At 46.9% G+C, this 27,172-nt stretch overlaps 1 protein-coding gene across 1 annotated transcript in view; it reads right to left on the bottom strand.

Moving 5' to 3' along the window:
• Positions 1–27,172, bottom strand: part of LOC140426516 (ALK tyrosine kinase receptor-like) — a 1,637,280-nt gene that overhangs the window by 875,626 nt on the left and 734,482 nt on the right. The window contains exon 4 of the mRNA XM_072511388.1: positions 11,232–11,433. Within this exon, the coding sequence (XP_072367489.1) occupies positions 11,232–11,433 (202 nt within the window). The remainder of the gene's footprint in view (positions 1–11,231; positions 11,434–27,172) is intronic.

Consider the following 27,172-nt stretch of genomic DNA (forward strand, 5'->3'; position numbering starts at 1 on the left):
GGCGCCAATGGCGGCGATTCTCCACTCTCCGGAGTATCAGCAGACCGGCGTCGGGGCGACGTCACGCGATTCGCACCCGGCCCGGCGATTCTCCAGCCCGCCGTGGGCTGAGAGAATACCGCCCGGAGTTGCTCATTTAAGACAGAATTGGGGAGAGTTTTTTCTCTCCGAGGGCCGTGAGTCTCTAAAACTCCCTTCCTCCATAGCCAGTGGGAGCAGAGCCTTTGAACATTTTTAAGGCAGTCAGATAGATTCTTGAAAGGTTATCGGGGGTGGGCAGGAATATGGCGTTGAGGTCACAAGCAGATCAGCCGTGATCTTATTGAATGGTGGAGCTGGCACGAGGGGCCGAGTGGCCGACTCCAGCTCTTAATTCTAATGGCTGTATGCAAGTTCCAGCAGAAAATACCTTGTTATTCACTTACCTGTGAAATGGCCAAAATAAGGGTGCATACAAATATTGAAAGCAGGGTAAGGTCATTAAAAAAAAATCGAGAGAGGGTAGTAAATTTTAAAAATTGATATTACTTCTACCAGCTTTGGGCATTCAAATAATCATATAATTAAGAAGAAAGGAAAAACAAATGCATGCAATAATACCTTGAAAGCTCGGAGATGGGAATCACCCTGCAACGGAAACCCAGCATGATAAATGTGCTTATGCGTCAGTGCAATAGACTGGAATCCATTTTTGCTTCATCCTAAACTAATTTATTTGGACTGAATCCAGTGATTTAATATTAATGTCATGGCAGCTTAATCACCTTTTGCCACTGAAATATTCTTTCTTCGTAGGCAATATGATGTGGTTGATTAATATGGACAAAAGCAACTTAAGATATGAATGCAACGGCACTTCAATTGTGATCTGCAGCCAGAATATCAAAATGGAAATATTCCATAACTAGGGCTTGCATGATGGAGCAGGATGTCTCGTCTGTTGAAAATGCTCTGCATCTTGCATCCCATAAACAATCCGACCAGACTGGACGTTGGCTGTTAATATTTCTCATACACACTTTGAATTTTCCGCCCAAATTGGGAATTGCTACCTTTCGGGTTCGATATTCCTTCTCCTTTTGGGAAAATTACACTGCAAATCTTACAGGGTAAATTATTCATAATCAGTGAGTGGGGAAATACTAATGAAGAGGTTCTTTCCTGGTGGAAACCCTTCCCCTTTCCATTAGCATTGATATAGAAGGGGGTCGATTTGAGGTCAAATCAGTGTAAACTGGGTGGGAATGGCCCACAAATGGCATTGGGTCACTTACAGTTGTTCACACCGGTGTACTGCCGCCACCATCTTGTCCCCGAGGTGGACAGCCAGATCCTTGCCTGGCTAGCACTGTGGCTTCACAGCGCCAGGGTCCCAGGTTCGATTTCCCGTTGGATCACTCTCTGAGCGGAGTTTGCACATTCTCCCAGTGTCTGCGTGGGTTTCCTCCGGGTGCTCCGGTTTCCTCCCACAGTCCCAAGACGTGCAGGTTAGGTGGATTGGCCATGTAAAATTGCTCTTAGTGTCCAAAAAGGTTAGGAGGGGTTATTGGGCTATGGGAATAGGGTGGAAGTGAGGGCTTAAGTGGGTCGGTGCAGACTTGATAGGCCGAATGGCCTCCTTCTGCACTATATGTTCTATGTTGCGCTCCGCGGCCACTTATTGCAGAGGAATTGGAGTTCTCTGGCATACATAGGGCCCAATACAATTTTGCGGTACAAATGCATGGCGTGCACTCTGCATGTGCCCTCTCGCAGCACTGGTTGCAATGCCCCGCCAGTTGGTACAAATGGGTACAAATGTCCATTTGTACCAGGCAGTGAGTGGTCAGTTTCCTTAAAGGATCCAGAACTAGAGGTCACAGCCTAAGAATAAGGGCCATGATGTGGAGATGTCGGTGTTGGACTGGGGTGGGCACAGTAAGAGGTCTTACAACACCAGATTAAAGTCCTACAGGTTTGTTTCAAACACTAGCATTCAGAGCACTGCTCCTTCCTCAGGTGAATGCCTCAGGTGAATTCACCTGAGGAAGGAGCAGTGCTCCGAAAGCTAGTGTTTGAAACAAAGCTGTTGGACTTTAACCTGGTGTTGTAAGGCTTCTTATTCAGAATAAGGGGTAAGCCATTCAGGACTGAGATGAGGAGGAACTTCTCTCAGAGAGTTGTAAACTTGTGGAAATCTCTACCACAGAAAGCTATTGGGGCCAGCTCATTGGATATATTCAAGAGGGAGCTGGGCATGGCCCTTGTGGATAAAGGGATCAAGGGGTATGGAGAGAAAGCAGGAGTGGGATACTGAATTGCATAATCAGCCGTGATCATATCGAATGGTGGTGCAGGCTTGAAGGGCCGAATGGCCTACTCCTGCACCTATTTTCTATGTTTCTATGAATGAATAAAGGCCTTTCACGAAACGACCCAGGTAACGCCCAATCTTTCTTCTTCTGGTGGGACTTGGACCCCTGGAAACGTCTGGCCCACTGCTGACCTTTCTGAAACCCTCCTCCAGGGTCACCTCCCCCAGCCCAGGCTCTGACTGCCAGCTAATTAGTTACTGGCCAATTACTAGCTCTGGCCTCCTTCTGCACTGTAAATTCTATGAAATTCTATGAGACAGATGAAAGCCTGCCATAGTGTACCACCAGGTGTGGGAAGAGAACAGAAAAATAATTATAAAATACAATGGTGGTAGCTCTTACCTCATTGTAACAAATAATTTATAAGTAAATCAAAGCCATCATCTACTCTCCAGCCCCCGAATCTCATGCTTTATTTCAATTGTTCAATGGTTAGGTGATAACAACCTGGTATGTGATCTCAGATCCAAAGGATACTGAGCTTGTTGTAAAATGTAACACCCTGGGAGGATGGCAAAAAAAAAAGGCCACATTTTACTTGCAGCCAAATCCACTCTTTCAATCTTGTATTTTAAAAAAAATATTGAGGGAAGTTTCAAGGTAGTAACCTCCTGAAAAGATGCAATGGGGAGTATTAAGTAACCACCCCATTCGGAGTAATCTCCATTAAAGACCACTAAGCATGAATTAGTACACAAACGATTTGCTTATGGACGCCACATAACAATAAATCCACAGGCAAATATTAAGAGGCTACTTTGTGTATCGGAGCAATAACCCGGAGGGCAAATAAATCCTCTCAGCATACTCTTCACTAAAACATATGTTTCAGGCATTCAAGGTGCCAAAACACTCCCTCAGTAGCAAATCACCATACAAGGCATGAAAAGTACTCATTCCAGCCATAAATACCTAACAATGTCAACTAGCCCCTTCCCCTCACTGGGCTGATGCAGTATCTCTCTGTTACTTTTCGGAGCAGAACTTCATGTTTGAGAGGTCATGGATTGGTCAGAAATCCTGTCACAAAGGATTAGTTGAAAATTACACTATTTATCTCTTTTACGATGTTATTAACACATGTATCAAATAATAATTTAAACTAGAAATCATGCGCTAAATCCTGCAGATGCCAGAGGGGAAACTGAGAGAAAATTATAGTGAGGAGGACTTTACTCATCCATCATTAACAGAGATGGACTGTCGCCAGCAGTCTTTCAGCGGTCCAGTCACAATGCTTCTTATCCATCTCTCTCTCCTATATAAATATATAAATTGTTTCTCTGTCCAGTGTGTGGGAATAAAGTTGCTTCTCAATTCAAGACAGTGACCGAAAGGAATGTGCAGGGGTCAGTCTTAACTTGACCCACCAAGTAGAAACAAGGCATTAATGCAATTGATATATTGAAATGGTGATCTAGTGCTCACCTATCCATTAGTGATTGCTTTGCACACACCACCATTTTGAATGGGGCGGAGCCCCGGGCGGCCAAAATCTGCTGTGTGAGGTGGTGAGTCCTGTTTGATACACAAATTGGGGCCTTGTAATAATGTGCGCCGGATTCTTTTGTCATTTTGGAAAAGAAATGGACAGGGAACCCTCCGATCTGCAAATCCACAAGTGATAGAGGTGAAGAAGCCAAGGTATACCTCTCTCAGCTTCACAAAATTAATTTAGGCCCTAATCACCATTGGTGGATGCCTCCCATGGCCATCATGTCCATTCCATGCAACCCCCCCCACTTCCCCCACCCCCTCAATTTACCTTCCAGCCAGAGTCGACCACTGTTTACCAGCTTCAGTTGCTGTGCAGCAGATCGCTTGTTTGATGTTAAGTGAGGCCAAGGCCTCAAAATCACTGGTGTATCTTTGCCACTGGTAAGAATGGGCAGCCAACTGGTGCATCCTCATCAGCCCCACACTGAAGAGAATCATATCGCCCTTGCTGAATGTAGCATGTCTCCGGTAAAGGTTATTAAAACCAGTGCCAAACTCATTTGCGTACAAGGCAATGGAGTTTAAATCCATTCGCCCTCAAAACTATTAACAATCCCAGCAGTGCTGAGCAATGGTGTGTCAAAACAGACAGATCTGCCAACTATCCTGAGCTGTCCACAGGTTCCTTCACTGTAATACGGGTGCCCAGACAAGCTCTCCTATATAGCTTGCCTGTTACAATCTGGCCAGTTTGGGTCATTGCCAAGGCCTACTGGTTAAATCCTGGGTGTGGAGCCTTGCTGCTGACTGAAATTGGTGATGCTGTTTGAACCATTCAGTACCCACTGCCCCCAGATCCTCAGAGCCGCCACTACCACCGGACTTGTGGAGTATCGGGCCGGCGAGAACGGCAGAGGTGCCGTTACCAATGCTCCCAGACTGGTGTCTTTACAAGACGCCGCCTCCATCCGCTCCCATGCCGACCCCTCCCCCACTACCCACTTCCTGATCATGGCTACATTAGCCACCCAGTAGTAATTGCAGAAGTTCGGCAGCACCAACCCACCCACCCCCCCCGCCCCCCCCGCCCCGACTGCGCTCCAGCAACACTTTCTTCACTCGCGGGGTTTTACCCGCCCACACAAAGCCCAAAATAATCTTATTCACCCGCTTGAAAAAGGCTTTAGGGATGAAGATGGGGAGGCACTGAAAGACAAACAGAAATCTGTGGAGGACCGTCATTTTCACGTTCTGTACCCTCCCCGCCAGTGATAGCAGGAGCATGTCCCATCTCTTAAAGTCCCCTTCCATTTGTTCTACCAACCGGGATAGGTTTAACTTGTGTAGTACCTTCCATTTCCGGGCCACCTGGATTCCCAGATATCGAAAGTTCTTCCCTACCATTCTAAGCGGCAGCTCTCCCAGTCTCTTCTCCTGCCCTCTTGCCTGGATTGCAAATGTCTCGCTTTTCCCCAGGTTCAATTTATACCCCGGAAAATTGCCAAATTCCCCCAAGATTCGCATTACTTTCCCCATCTCCTCCAATGGAGTCCGAAATGTACAAGAGCAGGTCATCTGCGTAGAGAGAGAACTGGTGCTCCACCCCCCCCACCGAACCAGCTCTTTCCAGTTCCTAGAGGCTCTTAACGCCATGGCCAATTGCTCTATGGCCAAAGCAAACAGTAACGGAGAGAGGGGGCACCCTTGCCTCGTCCCTCGGTGTAGTTCAAAATACCCCAACCTTAGTCGGTTCATACGCACACTCGCTACTGGTGCCTGATAGAGCAACCACACCCAGTCAATAAAGCCCTCACCAAACCCAAACCTTCCCAGCGCCTCCCACAGGTAATTTCACTCCACCCGATCAAAAGCCTTCTCCGCATCCATCACTACCACCACCTCCGCCTCCTCTCCTTCTGAGGGCATCATAATAACATTTAGAAGCCTTCGAACATTGGCCTTGAGTTGCCGGCCCTTAACAAATCCCGTCTGGTCTTCCCCTACCACCTTCGGGACATAGTCCTCTATCCTTGTGGCCAGTATCTTAGCCAGCAGTTTGGCATCCACATTCAGCAGAGAATTCGGCCTGTATGACCCGCATTGCTCCGGATTCTTCTCCCGTTTCAAGATCAATGAAATCGAGGCCTGCAACATTGTTGGTGGGAGGACTCCCTTCTCTCTTGCTTCATTAAATGTCCTCACCAGCAGTGGGCTCAATATCTCTGAAAACGTCTTATAGAATTCCACCGGGTGGCCGTCAGGCCCTGGGGCCTTGCCCGACTGCATGCCCTCCAGCCCCTTGATTATTTCCTCAATCTCAATTGGGGCTCCCAGCCCCTCCACCAGGTCCTCCCCCACCCTCAACTGATCCAGAAATTGCCTCATCCCCTCCACCCCAACCGGGGGTTCTGACTCATATAGTTTACTATAAAAGTCCTTAAACACCTCGTTCACCCCCGCTGGGTCCAGGACAGTATTACCGTTTCTACTCTTTACTTTACCTATCTCCCTGGCCGCCTCTCTTTTCCTGAGCTGGTGCGCCAACATTCTGCTTGCCTTTTCCCCATACTCATAGATCGCCCCCCTTGCCTTCCTCAACTGTTCCACTGCTTTCCCTGTGGTCAACAGCCCAAACTCCACCTGTAACCTCCGTCGCTCCCTCAGTAGCCCCGCGTCCGGGGCCTCCGAGTATCTCCTGTCCACCTGGAGTATCTCCTCCACTAATCTATCCCTCTCAGCCCGTTCCATCTTTTCTCTGTGGGCCCGTATCGAGATTAATTCCCCTCTGACTACTGCCTTCAAAACTTCCTAGACCATCGCTGCAGAGACCTCCCCCGTATCATTTGTTTCCAGGTAGTTCTGGATGGACTTGTTAACCCGCCCACAGACCGCCTTGTCCGCTAGCAATCCCACATCCAGTCTCCACAGAGGGTGTTGCCCTCTCTCCACGCTAACCCATCGATCCACCCAGTGTGGGGCATGATCCGACACTGCAATTGCCGAGTCCTCAGTATCCACCACCTTTGGTATTAGCGCCCTGCTCAGAACGAAAAAGTCGATGCGAGAGTATACCTTGTGGACATGTGAAAAAAAGGAAAACTCCTTCTTCCTTGGCCGTGCAAACCTCCATGGGTCTACTCCCCCCACCTGTTCCATAAAACCTTTCAGTTCCTTTGCCGCGGCTGGCCTCCTCCCTGTCCTGGATTTTGACCGGTCCAATTCCAGATCAATGACTGTGTTGAAGTCCCCTCCCATGATCAGGTTATGTGACTCTAAGCCTGGGAACTTACATAACACCCGCCTCATAAATTCCACGTCGTCCCAATTCGGAGCATATATGCTCACAAGTACCACTCGCACCCCCTCCAGCTTCCCACTCACCATTATGTACCTACCCCCCTTGTCTGACACGATTCTCCCTGCCTTGAATGCCATTAGTTTGCTGATCAAGATCGCTACCCCCCTGGTCCTTGGGTCCAGGCCTGAGTGGAACACTTGGCTAACCCACCCCTTCCTCAATCTCGTCTGGTCTGTAATCTTTAGGTGTGTCTCTTGTAGCATTGCCATGTCCGCCTTCAGTTCCCTCAAATGCGTGAACACGCGAGCCATCTTGACCGGCCCATTCAGTCCTCTCACGTTCCATGTGATCAGCCTGGATGGGGGGCTTCTACCCACCCACCTCCCCCTGTCGACTAGACAGCACCCTTTTTAGGCCAGCCTCGAGCTCGCGCCCTCCGCTTCCTCGAGTCCCCAATCGGGCTGTCGCCGTTCCCGACCTCCCACTTGTCCCCTAGTAACATTTCCTCCCCTGTCAGCAAAGCAGCTCCCCCCTCCCTCCCCCCTAGCAACAACACTAGAAACCCAATCCCTCAAGTCAAGCTCCAGCTTAACACCTGTCCACCCCCCACTGCGCTTCCGAGAGTCAGCTGACCAAAGCTGACTCGATAGCTCCCGCCCCTGGCACCAAGCAGTCTGTCTCCCTGTTGTACTCTCCTCTCCCCCCCCACACATGAATAAACATTTTAAAAGCATCACGTACCCAGTAAACAAACAACAGAAAAAAAACCAGTGAAGAAACAATCACTTTAGAAAAATAGTCACCCAAAAAGCTGAACTAAATTCAAAGCCCATCCCCCCCCTCTAACAAGGTCCCTGCAAGACAGATCACCCTTTAACCATCCACATAGGCCATTATTTCACATAGAGCTACTTAAAGTTTTACAATCCAGCACCACAAATCGCTGCCACAGTACTTCTCAAAGGCTTAAGTGTCTTTTAATTCGCCTCCAGCTTTATTTCTTGAATAAAGGTCCATACTTTGTCTGGTGTTTCAAAGTAGAAGTCCTGTTCCTCATGTGTGACCCACAGGTGGACTGGGTACAGCATCCCGAACTTCACCCCCTTCTTAAAGAGGGCCATTTTTGCCCGATTAAACCCAGCTCGCCTCTTGGCCAAATCCGCTCCCAGGTCCTAATAAATGCGCAACTCACAGTTCTCCCACTTGCAGCTCTGTTCTTTCTTGGCCCACTGCAAAACCTGTTCCTTGTCCATGAAACGGTGAAAATGTACCACCATGGCCCTCGGCGGCTCGTTCGCTCTGGGCTTCCTCGCGAGGGCTCTGTGCACTTTGTCCAATTCCAGGGGCCGAGGGAACGCCCCAGCCCCCATCAACTTCTCCAACATGTCCGTCACATAGGCCCTCGCATCCGATCCCTCACTGCCTTCAGGGAGGCCAACAATTCTGAGATTCTGCCTCCTGGACCTATCCTCCAGGTCCTCCAGCTTCTCCTGCATTCTTTTCTGGCGGTTGTTCATCATCCCCATCTTTCTATCCAGCACGATTACATACTCCTCGTGCTCGGACAACTTTTGTTCTACCTCCTAGATCGCTCTCCCGTGGGTTTCCTAATTCTGAACCACGGGTCCAGCGTGTCCTTCTTCAGCTTGGTGAAGCAATCCTCGAAAAACTTCACCAGCTGCTGCGTCGACCATTGTGCCGTCTCCCCGCGGCCCTTGCCCTCCACCATGCTGTCCCGTGCTACCAGCTCTGCTTGCGTCTCCCTTATAGGACTTTATCGTCTCACCCAGCCACTTCTGGTCCAATTCTCCATACACCGGAGGGGGATTTCTCCTCACTGTCTCACTCTTCACTGCTTTATCCCATAAAATCCGAAAAAAAACTGGGGGAGAAAGGTCCAAAAGTCCGTTACAGGTGGGAGCTATCAAATGTGCGCCCTACCCCTCCATGGCCGCCACCGGAAGTCCAACTCATCCAATCTCTACACACCTATAGCGATCACTGGATGACAATCAGTAATTCAAGCTTGGACAGATTTTTTCAACCCTCTAACTCCACGACATAGCTGCTGATTGGAGAACCCCAATGCATGTCATAGATGAGATTGGCGAACTTAACAGGATTTATTTTGGGAAGTTCATGGTTTGCGATGCTTTTAACCAATAAACCTAAAAGGAGAGCTCAAAGTTTCCTAAACAGATGATTATTTTGGCAGGACCTTTAAAAATTGAGGCAAATACAGCAAGATAACTGACTGACTGAGTTTGCACTTCCAGAAATGACAGTTGTAGCAGATTGAAAAGTGACATTTGCTGATTAAATAGCATGTCTATCCAGGAGATGAATGCCAGAAACTGCTATCTTCCGTACCGTTACTCACAATGACCTATAAATATAGGAAAACTAAAATGGCATGGCATTGAATCTCCTGTCTGTCATACCCAGGCAATTCATCATAGTACTTTCGTGAATAACCTCAGCTGGGTATCAGATCAATCAGTTCTTTGCTTGTGGCCGAATGCTCATTTCTGTGTTTATTTGCTTACTGTTCACTGCCGAAAGGTATCCCCATTCAACCGAGGGCCCATTCCGGGGACAGATACAAACACTCAAGCACTTCTGTCCATCTCGCCCCACACTCAAACTCCAATACATATTTGAGCTTCCACCAGAAATCACTTTTGCATTCCAGCATTATTGTTACCCCAACTTTCAATTATGCATTTTCCAGTCTATGTGGTGAAACTGAAATTTTTTGAAAACCAGAGAAATCCCATTCAATACACAAAGAAAACCAAACCCCTTTATAAAACAATGCTTCCACTTCATTATGGAAAAGATCAGTTGCCGTAGGTCAGATTTTCAAATGCAGGTGATGTTGAGATCCAGCGTGAGAGTGATTTGTAAATCACAGTCATGGAGGTCATTTCAAGATCCCGACTCCTTCGGGAACAGTTTGACATTATTAAAATGCTTGGTGGGAGGGGAGGGATCGGGAATCTGCTTGCCATCAATTAACGCCCATTTAAGCTCCTTTAGAAGTTAAGGGAACGTGTTTGTGAAGCTTATTTCGGTGAGCCCAAACACTTGGTACAAATCAGCACATAGCTATTGGGTTTGCCACAGGACCAAAGAAAACTTCCTACTGTGACAGAGAAAGTTATCAGGCTCTGGGGTAATTGGTGCAGAAACATGTTTTACCTTACTTTGCCATGGTTGCCCTCATTTCCAATTATTTATCCACCAGGGCTCACTGATGACCTGGCTGCTTTTCTCAGCAAGGCAGCGACAGGCACCAACACCCGTTTGCCACTGGCGATAGTTAGGCAGCCCCCACCTCCCTGAGGAGATGGGGGCCTCCTGTCGAATTAGGGCAATTATCATTCAGAAATTACGTGACATGAGCAGTATTGGGATCTGGAAATCGTCTCCTGCTTTGAAAATTCCCAATGAAATTGTAAATACTTTGCAACATTTTATATGCATTTAAGTTGGTGGTTCCCCTTGCATATAATTCACATTACCGACATGTGTTTCACAAATTATAAGAGGGATCTAGGCAGATTGCGTGTTCATACCCCGGCCAGAGTTAGCAGTTGAACATCTTCACTGTCTGTTATCTCTAAATGTCCCGATCAACTCAGCTTGGGCAGCCTCCACCCAACTCTTAATTCACATGGGCCCAATGCACAACAAACTGCTTCATAAGGTGACCGTCACACTCAGATAGCAATCAGTGTTGGTTAATTTGGGAAATGGAAAGCACCAGGCTGCTACGATTGTTGGCTACAAGAGTCAGGGGCTAGGATGGAATGCATGGAGAATTAATCTGTAAATCACATCTGCTACATTTGACTTGAGAGTGCTCAACAGGATAGAGTGCCTGAAATTCAGAAAAACGTTCCATTTCCCAGCTTTAACATTTTTTAACTCGACGAACAATAAGTTCACAAGAATAAAAGCAGTCATTGAACCGAATGACTATGAAGTGTCCATTAATTCAATGACAGAATCTTAATTCCTGGCTATGGGGTATATTTTTTGCCTATAAGATAGTCTGTTTCTCACTGACCTTGTCATCAGACTTTGACGTGTGGTTCAAGTTTGTGCTGGGAAAGGATATGATTAAAAAAATGTCTTACCCAGTTCTTGCCTCACTTTCCGATGACAGGATGAGTGTTCTGCTTTCATTCCTGTGAAGTAGTTGAACGACATATTCCCCTGACCTTGAACCCTGCAGGTAAATGGCCATCTCCAAGGCGCAGCGCTCACTGATGCTTTTCAGCCATGGACTCAGCAATGTGAAGGACGAATACCCTGATGCATTCAGAAAGAGAAAATGACCTAGCAAATAAAGAAACAAACACATATAGGTAAAGATGCAGTGTAGTACTGGTCATAGACATAGTGTGCTCAGGCACGCGACAATGGCATAACTATTGAACTTGAAATAACTTAAGACATGTGTGCCGACTACCCCAATGTCTCAGCCAACAAGCACATAAATGGACTGCTACTGACGAATATTGACCAGAAAGGTTCTGTTCAGTGTGGTTTTGAGTTAGCTAAGCTAGATTTATTGTATCACAATTGTTCTCTCCAGCTCTGGATTAAGGAAGAGAAAAGAATATCAGGGTACGCTCTTTTGATTGCAATCCAGTGAGTTCTTCTGCAAATCATGGCTGCATCAATGCTGGACAAGAGGAGGGTTGAGTTTGACCTGGTGTTAAATAGCGTGCAGACACTTGCTGGCTAGGTTCGCGTATAAGGAATTGGCAGTAAAGTCCCAGAGTTTGCGGAATAGTACATGTTGAATTTTACGAGGACAGTCGAGACACATTGTCAGGATAAAATGCCGTCCTGAACCTGCGCGCTTCCTAATCGGCCTCTGAGGCCCCAGCAGTGCCACCCGGAGAGGTTGGCATTGCTGGGGAATGTAGGCGACCTGGAGCCTCTGAGAGGTCGGGTGAGTAAATAAAATGTCGAGGGTCAGAGGGCAAACTCTTCGGAGTGGTCATTGAGACTGTGAGAGATGCCTTCCCTACTTACCTATGGCTACCTTTGTTCCATTAAACCATCACCCCATAGCTCTCTCTTGGAAGCCACACACAATTAGCTAATTAGGCCTTTTATCTGGTGGGCAGCCTCGTCACATCAGCTCCCACCATTGGTAAAATGCCCCAACAGTGTGACTGGCTGGGAGGCCAGTCTGACCCGGTAAAATGTTTTGGTCCCCGTGCCCCTCACCCCACTGTCCGGTTGTGGTTGGGGGTGAAATCCTGGGTTACGAGTCTTTAAAAAAGAGAGAGATAAACAAATGCTGAAAAAAATGTAACAATGAAAATATTACATTTCCGCGCCAGTAAATTTCAAAGAAAAGTTCTATTCAATTTAGATCCCACCGACAGATATTCCATACTCACCATGCTCTTTTAAAAATTATTAGCATTTAGCACCAGCCAGTCCTATCAAGGCAGTCATACAGTGTTCAAGGGAATGAGAACTGATCGTCTCATCTATTCTAATTAAGACTAATTGAAAATAAGATAATTCCATTAATATACCAAAGCTACAATCTCATTTTTAACAAAAATCTCTCCCACCTCTGAATGCCAGCAAATGAGAAAAAAAACCATTCTAAAGATGCTAGAGGCATTGAGCAAATAGTTTCAACGTAATTAACTGAATGTCTCTTCAGTGTCAGCTTCCCAGTTTTTTCGAACATTTTGATTTTCACCACACAATCACCGAGGTGGGTGTTTTCCATTTATTGAGAACAGCCGTTTACTGATATTATCTGAAAGACCATTATTTATTTTCCTTCTTTCATTAGCTTTGTCTCATATACCCTCTTATGAAGTCTACTCAATCTACTTAATCTCCTAAATTTATTTGATAGGTAGCACCTATAAACCTCTCCTATGAATGTTTTGTTACTCGATGGCTGGCATTTTCCAACCACGGCCGCAGCAGATGTGGCGAGCCATTCAAATGTCCATTCACTTCGACGGGACTGGAAAATTCTGCCAGTGGAGGGGCTGGGAAATCCTGACCCATGTCCCCCAAATTCATTGCAAAATATCCATCCATTTCCTCAGCTCTACTCTTCCATTCCTTGCTGCTGCCTTCGTCCAGCAACGTCTCATGTCCCCAGGAATAGTTGATCCCCTCAATCGACTCCTGTCCCTATCATCTCGTCCTGTTCTGCATTGCATGCTACCTCAGAAACTTCAGAGAGTCGTGAACACTGCCCAGTCCATCACACGAACCTGCCTCCATCTACATCTCCCGCTGCCTGGGGAAAGCGGGCAGCATAATCAAAGATCCCTCCCACCCTGCTTACTCACTCTTCCAACTTCATCCATCGGGCAGGAGACACATAAGTCTGAGAACACGCACGAACAGACTCAAAAACAGCTTCTTCCCCACTGTCACCAGACTCCTAAATGACCCTCTTATGTACTGACCTCATTAACTCTACACCCTGTATGCTTCATCCGATGCCAGTGCTTATGTAGTTACATGTTGTGTTGCCCTATTATGTATTTTCTTTTATTTCCTTTTCATGTATTTAATGATCTGTTGAGCTGCTCGCAGAAAAATACTTTTCACTGTACCTCGGTACACGTGACAATAAACAAATCCAATCCAATCCAGTAGGAAAAAAAAGGTCTAACTTGAAAACGACTGGTAATGGTCCGAACTGGAGTTATATTTTAAGTTATACTTTTTTAAAAATTCATTTCCGGGATGTGGGCGAGTTAGGCCAGCATTTACTGCCCATCCCTAGTTTCCCTTCAGAAGGTGGTGGTGAATTGCCTTCTTGAACCACTACAGTCCATGAAGTATAGGTACACCCACTGTGCTATGAGGGAGGGAGTTCCAGGATGATACCCCAGCGACAGTGAAAGAACGGCGATATATTTCCAAGTAAGGTTGGTGGGTAACTTAGAGGAACCGCCAGGTGGTGGGGTTCCCAGGTCCCTGCTGCTCTTGCCCTTCTAGATTGTACTGGTTGTGGGTTTGGAAGGTGCTGTCTAAGGAACCTTGGTGAGTTACTGCAGTGCGTCTTGTAGATGGTACACATGGCTGCTAGTGTTCGTCGGTGGTGGAGGGTTTGAATGTTTGTGGAAGGGGGAACAGTCAAGTGGGCTACTTTGTGCTGGATGGTGTCAAGCTTCTTGAGTGCTGTTGGAGCTGCACTCATCCAGGAAAGTGGAGTGTATTCCATCACACACCTGACTTGTGCCTTGGAGATGGTGGACAAGCTTTGGGGGGGTTAGGAGGTGAGTTACTTGCCGTAGGATTCCTAGCCTTTGACCTGCCCTGGTAGCCGCAGTATGAATATGGCTAGTCCAGTTCAGTTTCTAATCAATGGTAAATCCCAGGATGTTGATAGTGGGGGATTCAGCGATGGTAATTCCATTGAATGTCAAGGGGCAGTGGCTAGATCCTCTCTCGTAGGAGATGGTCATTGCCTGGCACTTATGTGATGCGAATGTAACTTGCCACGAGTCAGCTCAAACCTGGATATTGTCCAGATCTTGCTGTATTTGGACATGGACAGCTTCATTTTCTGAGGAGCCATGAATGGTGCTGAACATTGTGCAGTCATCTGCAAACATCCTCACTTCTGACCTTGTGATGGAAGGCAGGGCATTGATGAAGCAGCTGAAGATGGTTGGGCCTAGGACACTACACTGAGGAACTCCTGCAGTGATGTCCTGGAGCTGAGATGATTGACCTCCAACCACCACAACCATCTTCCTTTGTGCCAGGTATAAATCCAATGAATGGAGAGGTTTCCCCCTGATTCGCATTGACTCCATTTCAGCTAGGGCTCCTTGATGCCATACTCGGTCAAATGCTACCTTGATATCAAGGACAGTCACTCTCACCTCACCTCTGGTATTTGGCTCTTTTGTCCATGTTTGAACCAAGGCTGTAATGAGGTCAGGAGCTGAATGACCCTGGCGGAACCCAAACTGAGCGTCCGTGAGCAGATTATTGCTGAGTAAGTGCCGCTTGATAGCACTGTTGATGACTCCTTCCATCACTTTGCTGATGATAGAGAGTAGACTGCTGGGGTGGTAATTGGTTGGGTTGGATTTGTTTCTGGTGTATAGGACACACAGGGCAATTTTATACATTGCCGAGTAGTGTTGTAGCTGTACTGGAATAGCTTGGCTAGGGGCGTGGCCAGTTCTGGACCACAGGTTTTCAGTGCTATTGCCAGGATATTGTCAGGGCCCATAGCCTTTGCAGTATCAGTGCCTTCAGCCATTTCTTGATATCTCGTGGAGTGAATCGTTTTGGCTGAAGACTGACGTCTATGATGCCGGGGACCTCCTGAGGAGACCGAGATGGATCATCCACTCGACACTTCTGGCTGAAGATTGTTGTGAATGCCTCAGCCTTGTCTTTTGCGCCAATGTGCTGGGCTCCTCCATCATTGAGGATGGAGATATTTGTGGAGCTTCCATTAAGACCATTTCGGACCTGTACCAGTCATTTTGAAGTTTTACAGGTTTTCTATTCCTGGGATCTAATTCTCTTTTAAAGAAGATAACTTTAATGCTTTGGTTGAAAGCCATGCCTCTTTGATACCACGTACTAGTCGCTATGTCATATCGCAGGATGCTGCTGGCCAGAATACGGAACAAATTACATGTGACACTGGCAAGGTTTCTCATTGGATGGTTAAAAAGATTTATATGTGATGAGGTGCTTTTTTTCTGTTTTCATGTGTAGTGCTCTCTTAAGAGTGGCTGACACCTCATGAATGACAAATTCATTGTTGACTTAACCTTGCAGCTCAGTTTAAATTTTTTTTAAACAAAACGCAATTTATTCAAACTTGTATCAAAGTAGGTTACAGCAAATAAACACCCCGGGAAACATTCTTCCCAACAATCAACTGTACAGTTTTTTCTCCATTTTCACCCCCCCCCACCCCTCCCCCCCTCCCCATCACCCCACCCCCCTGCGACGAACAGCTCCTCAAACACGGTCACAAACATCCCCCACCTTTTCTCAAACTCCCCTGCTGAGCCCCTTAACTCATACTTTATCTTCTCTAACCGCAGGAAGTCATACAGGTCACCCAACCATGCTGCTACTCCGGTGGCGATGCCGACCGCCACTCCAGCCCACTCCAGCAAAATTTGTCGTCGGGCAATCCGAGAGGCTAAGGCCAAGACAGCGGCCTTCCTCCTCTCCATGAGCTCCAGCTTCTCTGAAACCCCAAATATCGCCACCAAAGGGTCCGTGTCCACTCCGTCCTCCACTATCCTGGCTAAGACCACGAACACTCCCGCCCAGAATCTTCCCAATTTTTCACAACCCCAAAACATGTGTGCATGATTCGCTGGCCCCCGCCCACATCTCTCACACTCATCTGCTACCCCCTGATTCTCGCCCGAGTCACATGCACCCTGTACACCACCTTAAACTGTATCAGCTCATCCTTGCACAAGAGGAGGTCCCGTTTACCCTTCGCAGTGCCTCACTCCATACTCCCCAATTGATCTCCATTCCCAACTCCGCTTCCCATTTCTCCTTGATCTTCACCACCCGCTCGCCTCCCTGCTCCCCCAGCCACTTATATATATCCCCAATTCTTCCCTCCCCTTCCACATCTGGAAGCAGCAGTCGCTCCAGCAGGGTGTATCCCGGCAATCTAGGGAACCCCTTCCAGACCTTTCGTGCGAAGTACCTAACCTGTAGATACCTGAACTCACTACCACTCGGCATCTCTATCCTCAGCTCCTCCAGACTGGCGAACCCTTCCTCCAAATAGAAATCCCTCACCTTGACCAGCCCCACTTCCATCCATCTCCTGTATACACTATCCATCCCCCCCCGGCTCAAACCCATGATTCTCGCACAGTGGCGTTAGCACCGACATCCCTTCCACCCTAAAATGCCTCCTCAGCTGATTCTATATCTTCACCGTGGACTGCACCACTGGGCTCCCTGAATACCTACTTGGAGCCATTGGCAATGCTGCCGTCACCATAGCCCTCAAACTGGACCCCTTACAAGATTCCTCCTCCATAGCTTAGTTTAAAACATAGGTCTGAATTGTCAGGATGGCGAGCACTCGACTGCCGTCATCCCGAGAGTTGGCAGGGAATGCATCCCTGCTGACTTCGACAGACCCACTGCCATTTCGCGCTCAATTTAACTCCTATTGGCAGCAGCCATTTGGACAGCAGTCATGCTTTGGAGAGCTGTCAGCCAATCAGATTGACCAACAGCTCTCCGGCCCATCCAGGCACAGCGCTGCACTGGCTGGAAGATGTACTGCAGCCCCGCAACCTGAGACTAAGTCGCAGGGCCGCATTTCAGGTAAGTACCAGGAGTCCTTGGGAGGGGCGGGAGGGGGATGTCAGGAGGGCCGTCGTTATTGGTGACGGGGGTGGAGTATGCCGGGAGAGGGTGGTGGTGCGGGAGGAGGGGCTGGAGAGGAGGGTGCGCACATGTCTGAAGGGGCCTTCCGATTGTGGTACCAATCCCATTTCCCGCCCGAGTTCAAGGGTGAAAACCTTTTCAGTTTCCAAATCTTAAATCGGGCGCCTACCAGTCTATAAATTGAGATTGGACGGGAAAAAGACCTTCAGTGGTCATCACTTAAGGTACTTAATAGGAGCAGGGGTGGGCTTTCCGTCCGAAGCCCTGTTTGCCCCATTGTAAAATCATGACTCGGTCAGGGCAGGCGGGATACAGGAGGGAATCCCATCCGATTTTACTCTAGTATCTGCCTCAGAACCCACTGGCTGTGGAGGAAGGGCTTGGTGTAAAATTCTGGCCCTATATTATGGAATAAGTTTCCCTATATTTTCAAAAAAAAGATTACAGTTGCTTATTTTACACAACGCAACAAAGAATCAGAATGGCAGTGCACACAATGTTGGTTCAGGCAATTTGGTGAAGCTGGACTCCATTAGTGCTAACAAAAGAAAATCATCCAATCACAACAGATTTCTTAAATGACTAACCAGCTGTTTAATACACATTTCCTTTCACTCCAATAGCAGATTAAAGATTTACAAATGCAGCAAAGTTCTGCAGCCTGAAATTCTGACTGACAGGCATTAAATTCTACAAAATGCCGGGCCATTCTGTACAAGTTAAATTACTGGCCATGTTTATTTAAAATCAAATTGATCCACAGAAGCAGAAACATGGGCCAGAGTTTTCAAGTGCCCCCAATGGCGGGTTTTCCTTCAGTGCAGGCAGCTTGCTATTGGCCACTGGTGGAATCGGCTGTTCCTACCGTAGTCAATGCATATTTACATGGTTTGCTCATTCTGCTACCGGGGAAAGTGGGGGAGGGGGTAATTTTCCATCCCAAAGGAAAGTTAATGGGCAACAAGGTGGAGCACAATGCAGGGAAATACGATGTAGTTACTTTGTTAGTGAGAATAGTGTTACAATCCCAGATGATGTTACTACTTGATAGTCAGGTCCCAGAGGGGAACCTTGCTCAATAGATTGTAACTTTTATTTTTGCATTCAGAGAGGTAGATGAACAGAGTCACAGGGCTGTCAATTAACTTGCAGCGAAAGAATAAGATATTTATTCAACAAGAAAAGATTAACTGTCATACACAACGCACAGACCCACTACACCCTCACAGACATTACAGATTTATATGGATTATATAAGTTACAAAATATATCTTCTATTCAAATGCTCTCAATAAGTACACAGTCCATGTAAGCCAACAGATAAAATGTGGTCAGACCCACCACACTCTGAACCCGACTGACAGATGCTGCCCAAAACAACTTCTGTGGATTTCTCATCCAATTCCCTCAGATGTTTGTCGCACTATGAGCCAACGGGTCTCACTGGAACTCTGACTTCCACACTAGCATTTCCAAACTCCACTCTCACACCTTGAATATTTTCCCACAGAGTGCTTTCTCTAGGATGCCTTCACCGAGGATCCACTTCCAGGGTACCAATTTCTCCTTCCAACATGCATTCAAGCTTCCACTCAATCTTTCAGATACACAGCCATGCCAGCAGAACACTACAGCTTCACAAGCTGTATTAACATGTCACCAAACTTTGGATTTATCTTGAATGTCTGGCTTCTCACTTTAAATCTGGTTCTTGCAGCTGTCTCGTTAACTCAGAGTACTGTCTCTGCTTTTCACTTTACCTTCATCCAACAGGACATTGTTAAACTTCTTGTTCTTTGTTCCTTTAACTTAATTGTCTTCCTCAGATTAATTGTCCCTCCTCCCTGGTTTCTGGACTTTTTGTTCCTCTGGGAAGTCTGCTCCCAGCAACGTCCTTGTCCTGACCAGCTTCTTCTGGGTCCAGCTTTGAACTAAACTCAAAAGTTCTTTCTAATCTAGGGTGGCCCATAGTTGCTAAGCAACAGTTGAGTCCTTCTTTAAACCCTGTTCGATTTCATGTAGTAAACTCTCATTATCATACATGCATCGAGATCAAACTGAAGTCATTAACTCTTTCAAATACACACTCACAACAATTAAACTTAATTAAAGCTTTTGCTTGTTTCTAATATCCACAAATACAATATAGATTATTTCAAACTACCTCTGCTTCCTGACAATAGAAAAGCAGAATATTATTAAAAAGGTATAAAACTTCTAAATGACGTTGAAAGAGTTTTAGGTGCTCTTGCATCAGGAACACAGTAAGTTAGCTTGCAGGCACAGCAAGCAATTAGAAAGACAATTGGCCATGTTCTCTTTGTTGCAAGGGGATTGGAATACAAGAATAAACAAGCCATGCCATAATTGTTCAGGGTTTGGATGAAACTGCACCTGGAGTGCTGTGTGTAGATTTGGTCTTCATATCTAAGGAAGGAGATATTTGTCTTGGAGAGAGTGCAACAAAAGCTTCTGGGGTGAGAGGGTTGTCCTGTGATGAGAGGCTGGACAAACTTGGCCTAGACTCTCTGGCATTAGAAGGATGAGAGATGATATCATTGAAACATCAAATATTCTGAGGGGGCTTGGCAGGATAGAAACATAGAAGTTGAATCCCCTGGCTGGGGAACCCAGACAACAAGGGCAGAGTCCCAGGATAAAAGGTCAGTCCGTTAAGACTGAGGTGAGGGAAGAATCCTTCACTCAAGAAGGGTGTAGATGCTCCATCATTAGGTAAATTTAGGACTAGAATGGTAGATTTTTGATTTCTTGGGAAATGAAAGGATTTTGTGAGCAGCCAGGAAAATAAGTTGAGGTAGAAGATCACTCATGATGAATTGACTAGTGGAGCAAGCTTGAGGGCCGAATTGTTCTATTCCCGTTCCTAATTCTTAATTTATGTTCTTACAAAAGCATTATTGCCATCGTTGAACACTACTGGGTGGAATGCGTACTGTGCATGGTCTGCCCAGTATTAGCTAGTGCTGCACTTGAAAGTGTGTCCAAAAGATATTTACTGTTTTAATAACCAGGGCTATGACCTAGTTTCCTCCTATGCTGCCCCATCCTTGCGGATTGCAACTTTCTGACCTCCCTTCTCTCGGCCAAAGCACCTTGTCCCTAAAGTAATGAAGCCCAGCCCTCAAAATGGCTTAGACCTCCTGTCAGTACATCTAGCATGTTATGCTGCAGTCTCTGGTGACAAATAGGTTTATGGAATTACAATGGCATAATCCCCAACACTAATGAATGGCCACCATGTTTAACATTTGCATGCTGAAAATCACTGACGGAGAATCACCCGCTTTCAAGATGCACAGGCAACCAGAATGTTAACAGCCTCAATGTTACAAGAAAACAAGAAATAGCAGCAGAGTAGACCACAGAGCTTGTTAAAACTGAGCCCCCATTCAATACATTCATGGCAGATCTTGGGGGGGTATCTCTGTCCAACGGTGGGAAATCACAAAATCGGATTGGGCGGAGCTGAAAATTGTGGCCGGCGTTGGGTGCCCATGGAATGCCATCTCCAGTGTCTCAACACCCCCCCCCCCCAATCCACTACCAGATGCGACCCGCCGGCGGGACATCATGTGGCCCACCCGAGGGGGACGCCCACAGTAGCCCCTACAGGAGGGCTGCAGAGCATAGGGCCAGTACATCAGTACCCCTGCGGCAGGGACAGATTTCGGGACCAGAAACCCCTGTGTTTCCGAGCACCGGGGCTTCGGACGGGACCTGGGTGCGTTGCTGAGGGCAGAGTGCCGGGGGCACAGCCAAGGGTGGGTGTGAGGATGGGGGGTTGGCCTGTGGTCCATTGGACCTGGTTGGGCACTGGGGTACACACCATGCTAACATGTATGCCTTTCACCTCCTGTAGACAATGGACTTCGGAAGTCAACCAGGAATGGTGGTCTTCTGCTCCCGATGAACGTCAAGGTGACAGTCGCCTAGGCTCGTGTGTGACCATGAGCTGTTGATCATTCAAGTCTGCACCTGATCCGGGCAGTGTGCATGATGCCTTCATCCTGGCACACTCGATGGTTCCTGACACTTGCTACATTTGCCAAATTCTAATCTGATGGCACTACTCCCCAATCTAACGAATTTTGAAAATCATAGCTACAGTGATATTGGATGCGCTAACTATCACTTTGAGAATTCTAGACCATCGGGTCCCCGGAATCTGTTTGATTTTAGTCCCTTCAGCTTCTCCAATATTTTTATCCTGTCACTATTAATTATCCTAATTTCCTCATGTTTTCTATCCCCTTGGTTAGCCCCTATTCCTGGTATGCAACTTGTGTCTTCGGCTATGAAGACCGGCACAAAGTGTTTGTTCAGTGCCTCTGCCATTTTCTCATTCCCCATGGATCATTTCTCTTGTCTCTGCTTCCAAGAGACCATAATTTAATTTAGCTATTATCTTTCTTTTTATACACATCTAAACGTTCAACACTTTTGGTGGCCCTTTGATGTTTTCTCAAATACTCCCAATCCTCAGAATTGCTATTATCCTTTGCAAAATTATAAGCTATTTAAAAAAAAATCTAATAATCCCCTTAACGACCTGAGTAAGCCACAGATGGGTCTTTTGTGCTGAGTCTTTATTTTTCAATGGAATGTATTTTTGTTGAACATTTTGAATTGTTTCTTTAATTGTTTGCCATTGTTAGATTACTGCCATTTCTTTCAGTCTATTTACCGAATCACCGTAGCTAATTCCTCTCTCATACCTATGTTTGTTTCAGCATAAGATTCTTGTTTGTGATTGGAGTGTGTCATTTTCAAACTTAACATGGAATTCAATGGTATTATGATCACTTTTTCCCAGTGGATCTTTTACCATGATATTACTAATTATTCCTGTCTCAACATAATATTTGATCGAAGAGAACTTTATCGCTAGTCCATTCCAGGGAACTGTCACAAAAACATTCTATAGACTCACCTTCTGGTCAACCCTTGCAATTTGATTGTTCTAATGAAGATTAAAGTCCCCCTTAATTAATTGCTTTTGTTACCAGCCGTAATAATTTTTTGTTTAATACTCTGTCCAGTGGTTTCACTGTTAGGGGGTGTATAAATTACATACACGAGTGCTTTGTGATTCTTGCTAGTCCTAATTTCCACCCATCTGATTCTATTTCATGATCTTCTGAGACCAGATTCTTTCTCACTAATGTCATCCTTTACAATCAGGGATATCCCACCTCCTTTGCCATTCTTTCAATCTTTCTGAAATATTGTGTACCTTGGAACATTATTTCCCAGTCTTAATCACCTTGCAGCATGTCTTCGTAATGATGATTAAATCTAAACCATTTAGCTCCATTCCTGTCAATAATCCAGCTACCTGCTTTGCACATTCAGATAAAGAACCTTAATTTTTTTTGGACATCTATTCCCTCTAATTACGATGCACAAATTATGTTAAACTCTCTGTCCTTTCCTGTCCCATTCTGCTTGCCTTTACCCACATCACTATACGGTTCCGTTGCCTCGACTTTTCTGTTTGGATTTCTAAATCTCCCTTCACTTAAATCCTTCCCCACCCTACCTCCATTAGGTTAAATCCCTATCTACAGTCCTTGTTATCAGACTGGTCAGGGCACCAGTTCCAGGTCACAGCCATGCTCAAGTGGAGCTCATTCTAATGGGTACCTGCCTCTTCTTTCAGTACTAATGCCACTGCCCATGAATTGAAACTCCGTCTTCCCACACCACTAGTTGAGCCCCCTATTTAATTCTCTAATTTGTTTGATTCTATGCCAATTGGTGGATGGTTTAGGTAACCATCCAGCTATGAATACGTTTGATGTTCTGCGTGTGTTAGCTTGGACCCCAGTTCCTCAATCTCTCTTAACAGAACATCATTCCTGATGCTACCTGTGGAGTTGGTTCCCACATGGACCATGGCAACTGGATCTTCCTCCTTCCATCACCTTCCTCTCCAGCCATCAGCAGATATCTTTAACCCTGGCACTGGATAGGCAACACAACCTCCAGCGCTCCTGGCGTACTCCTGAGAACAGTTTCCATGCCCATAGCTACACTGTCTCTTATCATTACCACATTCATTTTCATTCCTCCCACTTCAATGATATTCTGACAAATAATGATCCAATATCCTGAAAACTGTGTCTCAATCTGAGAATTGGTAGCTGTGTATTAGATAGAATGTAAATAAAATTTCCCTGAGGAAGATTTCAAGAAATATTAATGCGAAACAAGCTGATTGGCAGGAGGTGGCACTGTACGTCAATTCAAAAACAGTTCATATGCCAAGAGTAGATGACTCCAAGTTCAGAAAAGGGGTAGAGATCTCACCAAGGTGGAACCATTCATCAATACCTTATATTAGTTAGGCTCATTCGAGCAATGCTGAATATATTTCCATTCAGGCTGCATGTCCATGAAATCATGCTTACTTTTGAATGGATGTCTCATTATTTATGTACCATGAGAGCAAATTATGGCCTTTAGCTACCCGGTTAATATTGTAGCTGTTGAGGCAGAACTCCTGCTAAATGGAATGCTCACCCATTTAAAAAGGCAGCTTGAAGACCCACTTTATAGGATCAGAAAGTATTTTTTATCAGAAATTTAAATATATATATTTTAAGTTTTCTTCTAGTGCGTGCATTCACACAAATTCATCATGCAGCTCAGCCGCTGTTATACTGCCTGCATTCCATATACCAAGATGCCAAAACCTCCCAGTTCAGGTGCAGGTGCAGGATATTCTGGTCCAGGATCAAAGTTTCCATGAGGTCAACGGACGTTTTGCCTGTCCTTCAAAATATCCGCGACGGTTTGCAGGGCGGGCGGGGCCGTATGATTTAATGCCTCATGCAGCTGGTTTCGGGCAGGTGGGGCATTTTAACTCCTTGGCCTCAGTACCATTTGTGTGGTGGATTTGGCAACTTATTGCCCAGGCCCTAGGGAATGGGCACCTTCTGGTCATAACCTCCAGGGGGCCTTCGAAGCACCAGTTTAGGTGAGAAGGCAGACGGCACTGACTTTTCTACACTGCTGCAAACTGGAAGATGATCGGAATCAAACCCCCGGGTTCCCTGATGCCTGTTAATCAGTAATATTGAACTTCAGTTTGGGCGTCTACTCACTTATCTTCCAGCATCTTGCCGACATTTAATTTTAATTCAAATTATCATATAAATAATCCTCATCGTGTCTGCATTATGCATCACCCTATACTCAACCTACAGCTAAGATTGCTGTATACAACAGGAGGTGTTTACATTGGGCTACTGTAAAACAAACCCAAAGAGTAAAATTACATCAAAGTAAACTTTAAATGCTCCTATGTTCCAAGACCGAGTTCAGTTCAAACGGCGGTGAACTCAAATTAAATTCCCAGTGAAAAATGTTCAGAATTGATTTTTATGTTTGCGAATCTACTCGGTGCCTCTGGTGTCCAATATTTTTAGTCTAATGGACCTAAATGTATTGGATTGTATTTGTAGGATTAAAGGTGGTTCTTGGACTGAGGTACGTTTTGAAATTTTATATGTTGAAAGAAACTGCAACAGCTGTTTTAGTTATGCCATCCTTATTGTGTTCAAAGAGGCTGCTTAACCTAGCAGAGACTGTATTTTGTCGAAATAAACTGTGGAATGAAAATTGGCCATTCACTCTTTTTAACCCACCCGCTGGAAGTTTACAATTTCCAGCAACATATTTGCTTTTTGATTTATTTAATCCGCTGAGTGAAAAGATTTGTCGCAACTAAGACTGAAGAGAAGAAAACTAAAACTCTAACCTTACCTTAAAGGGATATCAAGTGAAAAGCTCCAGCATATCAATCTGATTCATTTAATTCTGACAGGCTACATCTGCATCTGGCATTTCTGCGGTCCCTGAATGCTGCACCAGTAACTCCCATCTCCTTTACCAAATCTCCACCAATCCTTGCCTGACTAATGCCAAGATATGGGGCGTAACTTAACTAAATGGGAACAAAATCCCACAGCGAATGCGTTGCAGCGCCGGGAAACACAATGCTATTAAATGGCACTCGGCTTCAATAGGGGCCTCAGCAGGGAACGCAGGGCCGAGGCTACACATAGCCCCGTTTCCTGCACTCGCCGGAACTCCTCAGTGTAGCGAGAGATCGGGATGCCAGTTAATGATGGCATGCCGATCTCTGGAATCCTCGGCATGATCCCCGAGCACCCCCCCGAAGCCCCAATGCATTTTGGGAGGGTCCCTGCCCATCTCGCCCCCCCCCTCCCCACACACACACACCTCACTCCTGGCCCGATCACCACTGTGCCATGCTGTCGCCAAGGTGTCACTGCCAGGGTGCCACACCACCAGTGCCAGGCTACCACCCTGCCCAAAGGGCATGCACCCGGGGGCCTCCAATCCTCTGGGAGACCTCCACGAGCGCTGTTCCGTCTGGTCCCTATTTGTGGAGATCAGTACTGAGACTAGCTTAATAACAATATTATTATTGAGCTAGTCTCAGGACTGGCCTCCACTGTCTCGCTTTAATGTGCAGATTTTCAAAAAAATGATCCCGCCCACAATGGGCAGGATTTGCATCGCAATGTCTCACAAGATCACGTTAGATTCCGCAAGGCGTTATGAGCCAGTTAGATCCCTGGGCTGGGATTCTCCCCTACCCGGCGGGGCGAGGGGTCCCAGCGGGATTGAGTGGCGTGAACCACTCCAACGTCGGGCCGCCCCAAAGGTGCGGATTTCTCCGCACCTTTACGGGCCAAGCTCTCACCTTGAGGGGCTAACCCCCGCGCCGGAGTGGTTGGCGCGCCGCCAGCCGGCGGGAATGGCCTTTGGCGCCACACCAGTCGGGGCCGAAAGGACTTTGCCGGTCGGCGGAAGTCCGCGCATGCGCGGGACCGTCAGCGGCTGTTGACGTCATCCCCACGCACAGGGGGGGTCACCTACGCATCGGCCATCGTGGATACCTACACGGCCGACGCGTAGTAAAAGAGTGCACCTACGGCACAGGCCCACCCACGGATCGGTGGGCCCTGATCGCGGGCCAGGCCACCGTGGGGCCAGATCGCCCTGCCCCCCCCCCCCCGGATCCCGGAGCCCGCCTGCGCTGCCAGTCCCGCCGATAAGGTAGGTGGTTTGATTCACGTCGGCAGGGCTGGCATGACAGTAGCGGGACTTTGGCCCATCGCGGGCCGGAGAATCGCCGGGGGGGGGGGGGGGGGGGGGGGGGGCCGCCAACTGGCGCAGCACGATTCCCGGCCCCGTCGAATTTTCAGTGCCGGAGAATTCGGCAGCCAACGGACGCGGGATTCACGCCGCCCCCCGGTGATTCTCCGACCAGGCGGGGGGTCGGAGGATCCCGCCCCTGGAGCGGAGTCTCCCAGCTTCTATCGGCCACGCTTTCCGGCGCAGCCTGGCCATTCGATCGCGCCTATGGTTTCATGAAACCTGTTGTCCATCAGTACTTTACTCTAGAAACTATGTGCATTGGTGACCTGAGAATCACCAGGGGAAATTTATCCCCTCCATAATCATGCAGGTGCAGCAGCTGCCAAAGAAGGCAAAAGGTATATTGGCATTCATAACAAGAGCGTTTGAGTACAGGAGCAGGGGTGTCTTGCTGCAATTATACAGGGCACCTGGCTGGAATATTTTGTGATTTTTTGGTCTCCTTATCTAAAGATAT

The sequence above is a fragment of the Scyliorhinus torazame genome, chromosome 1, assembly GCF_047496885.1.
Source record: "Scyliorhinus torazame isolate Kashiwa2021f chromosome 1, sScyTor2.1, whole genome shotgun sequence".
Classification (NCBI taxonomy): domain Eukaryota; kingdom Metazoa; phylum Chordata; class Chondrichthyes; order Carcharhiniformes; family Scyliorhinidae; genus Scyliorhinus; species Scyliorhinus torazame.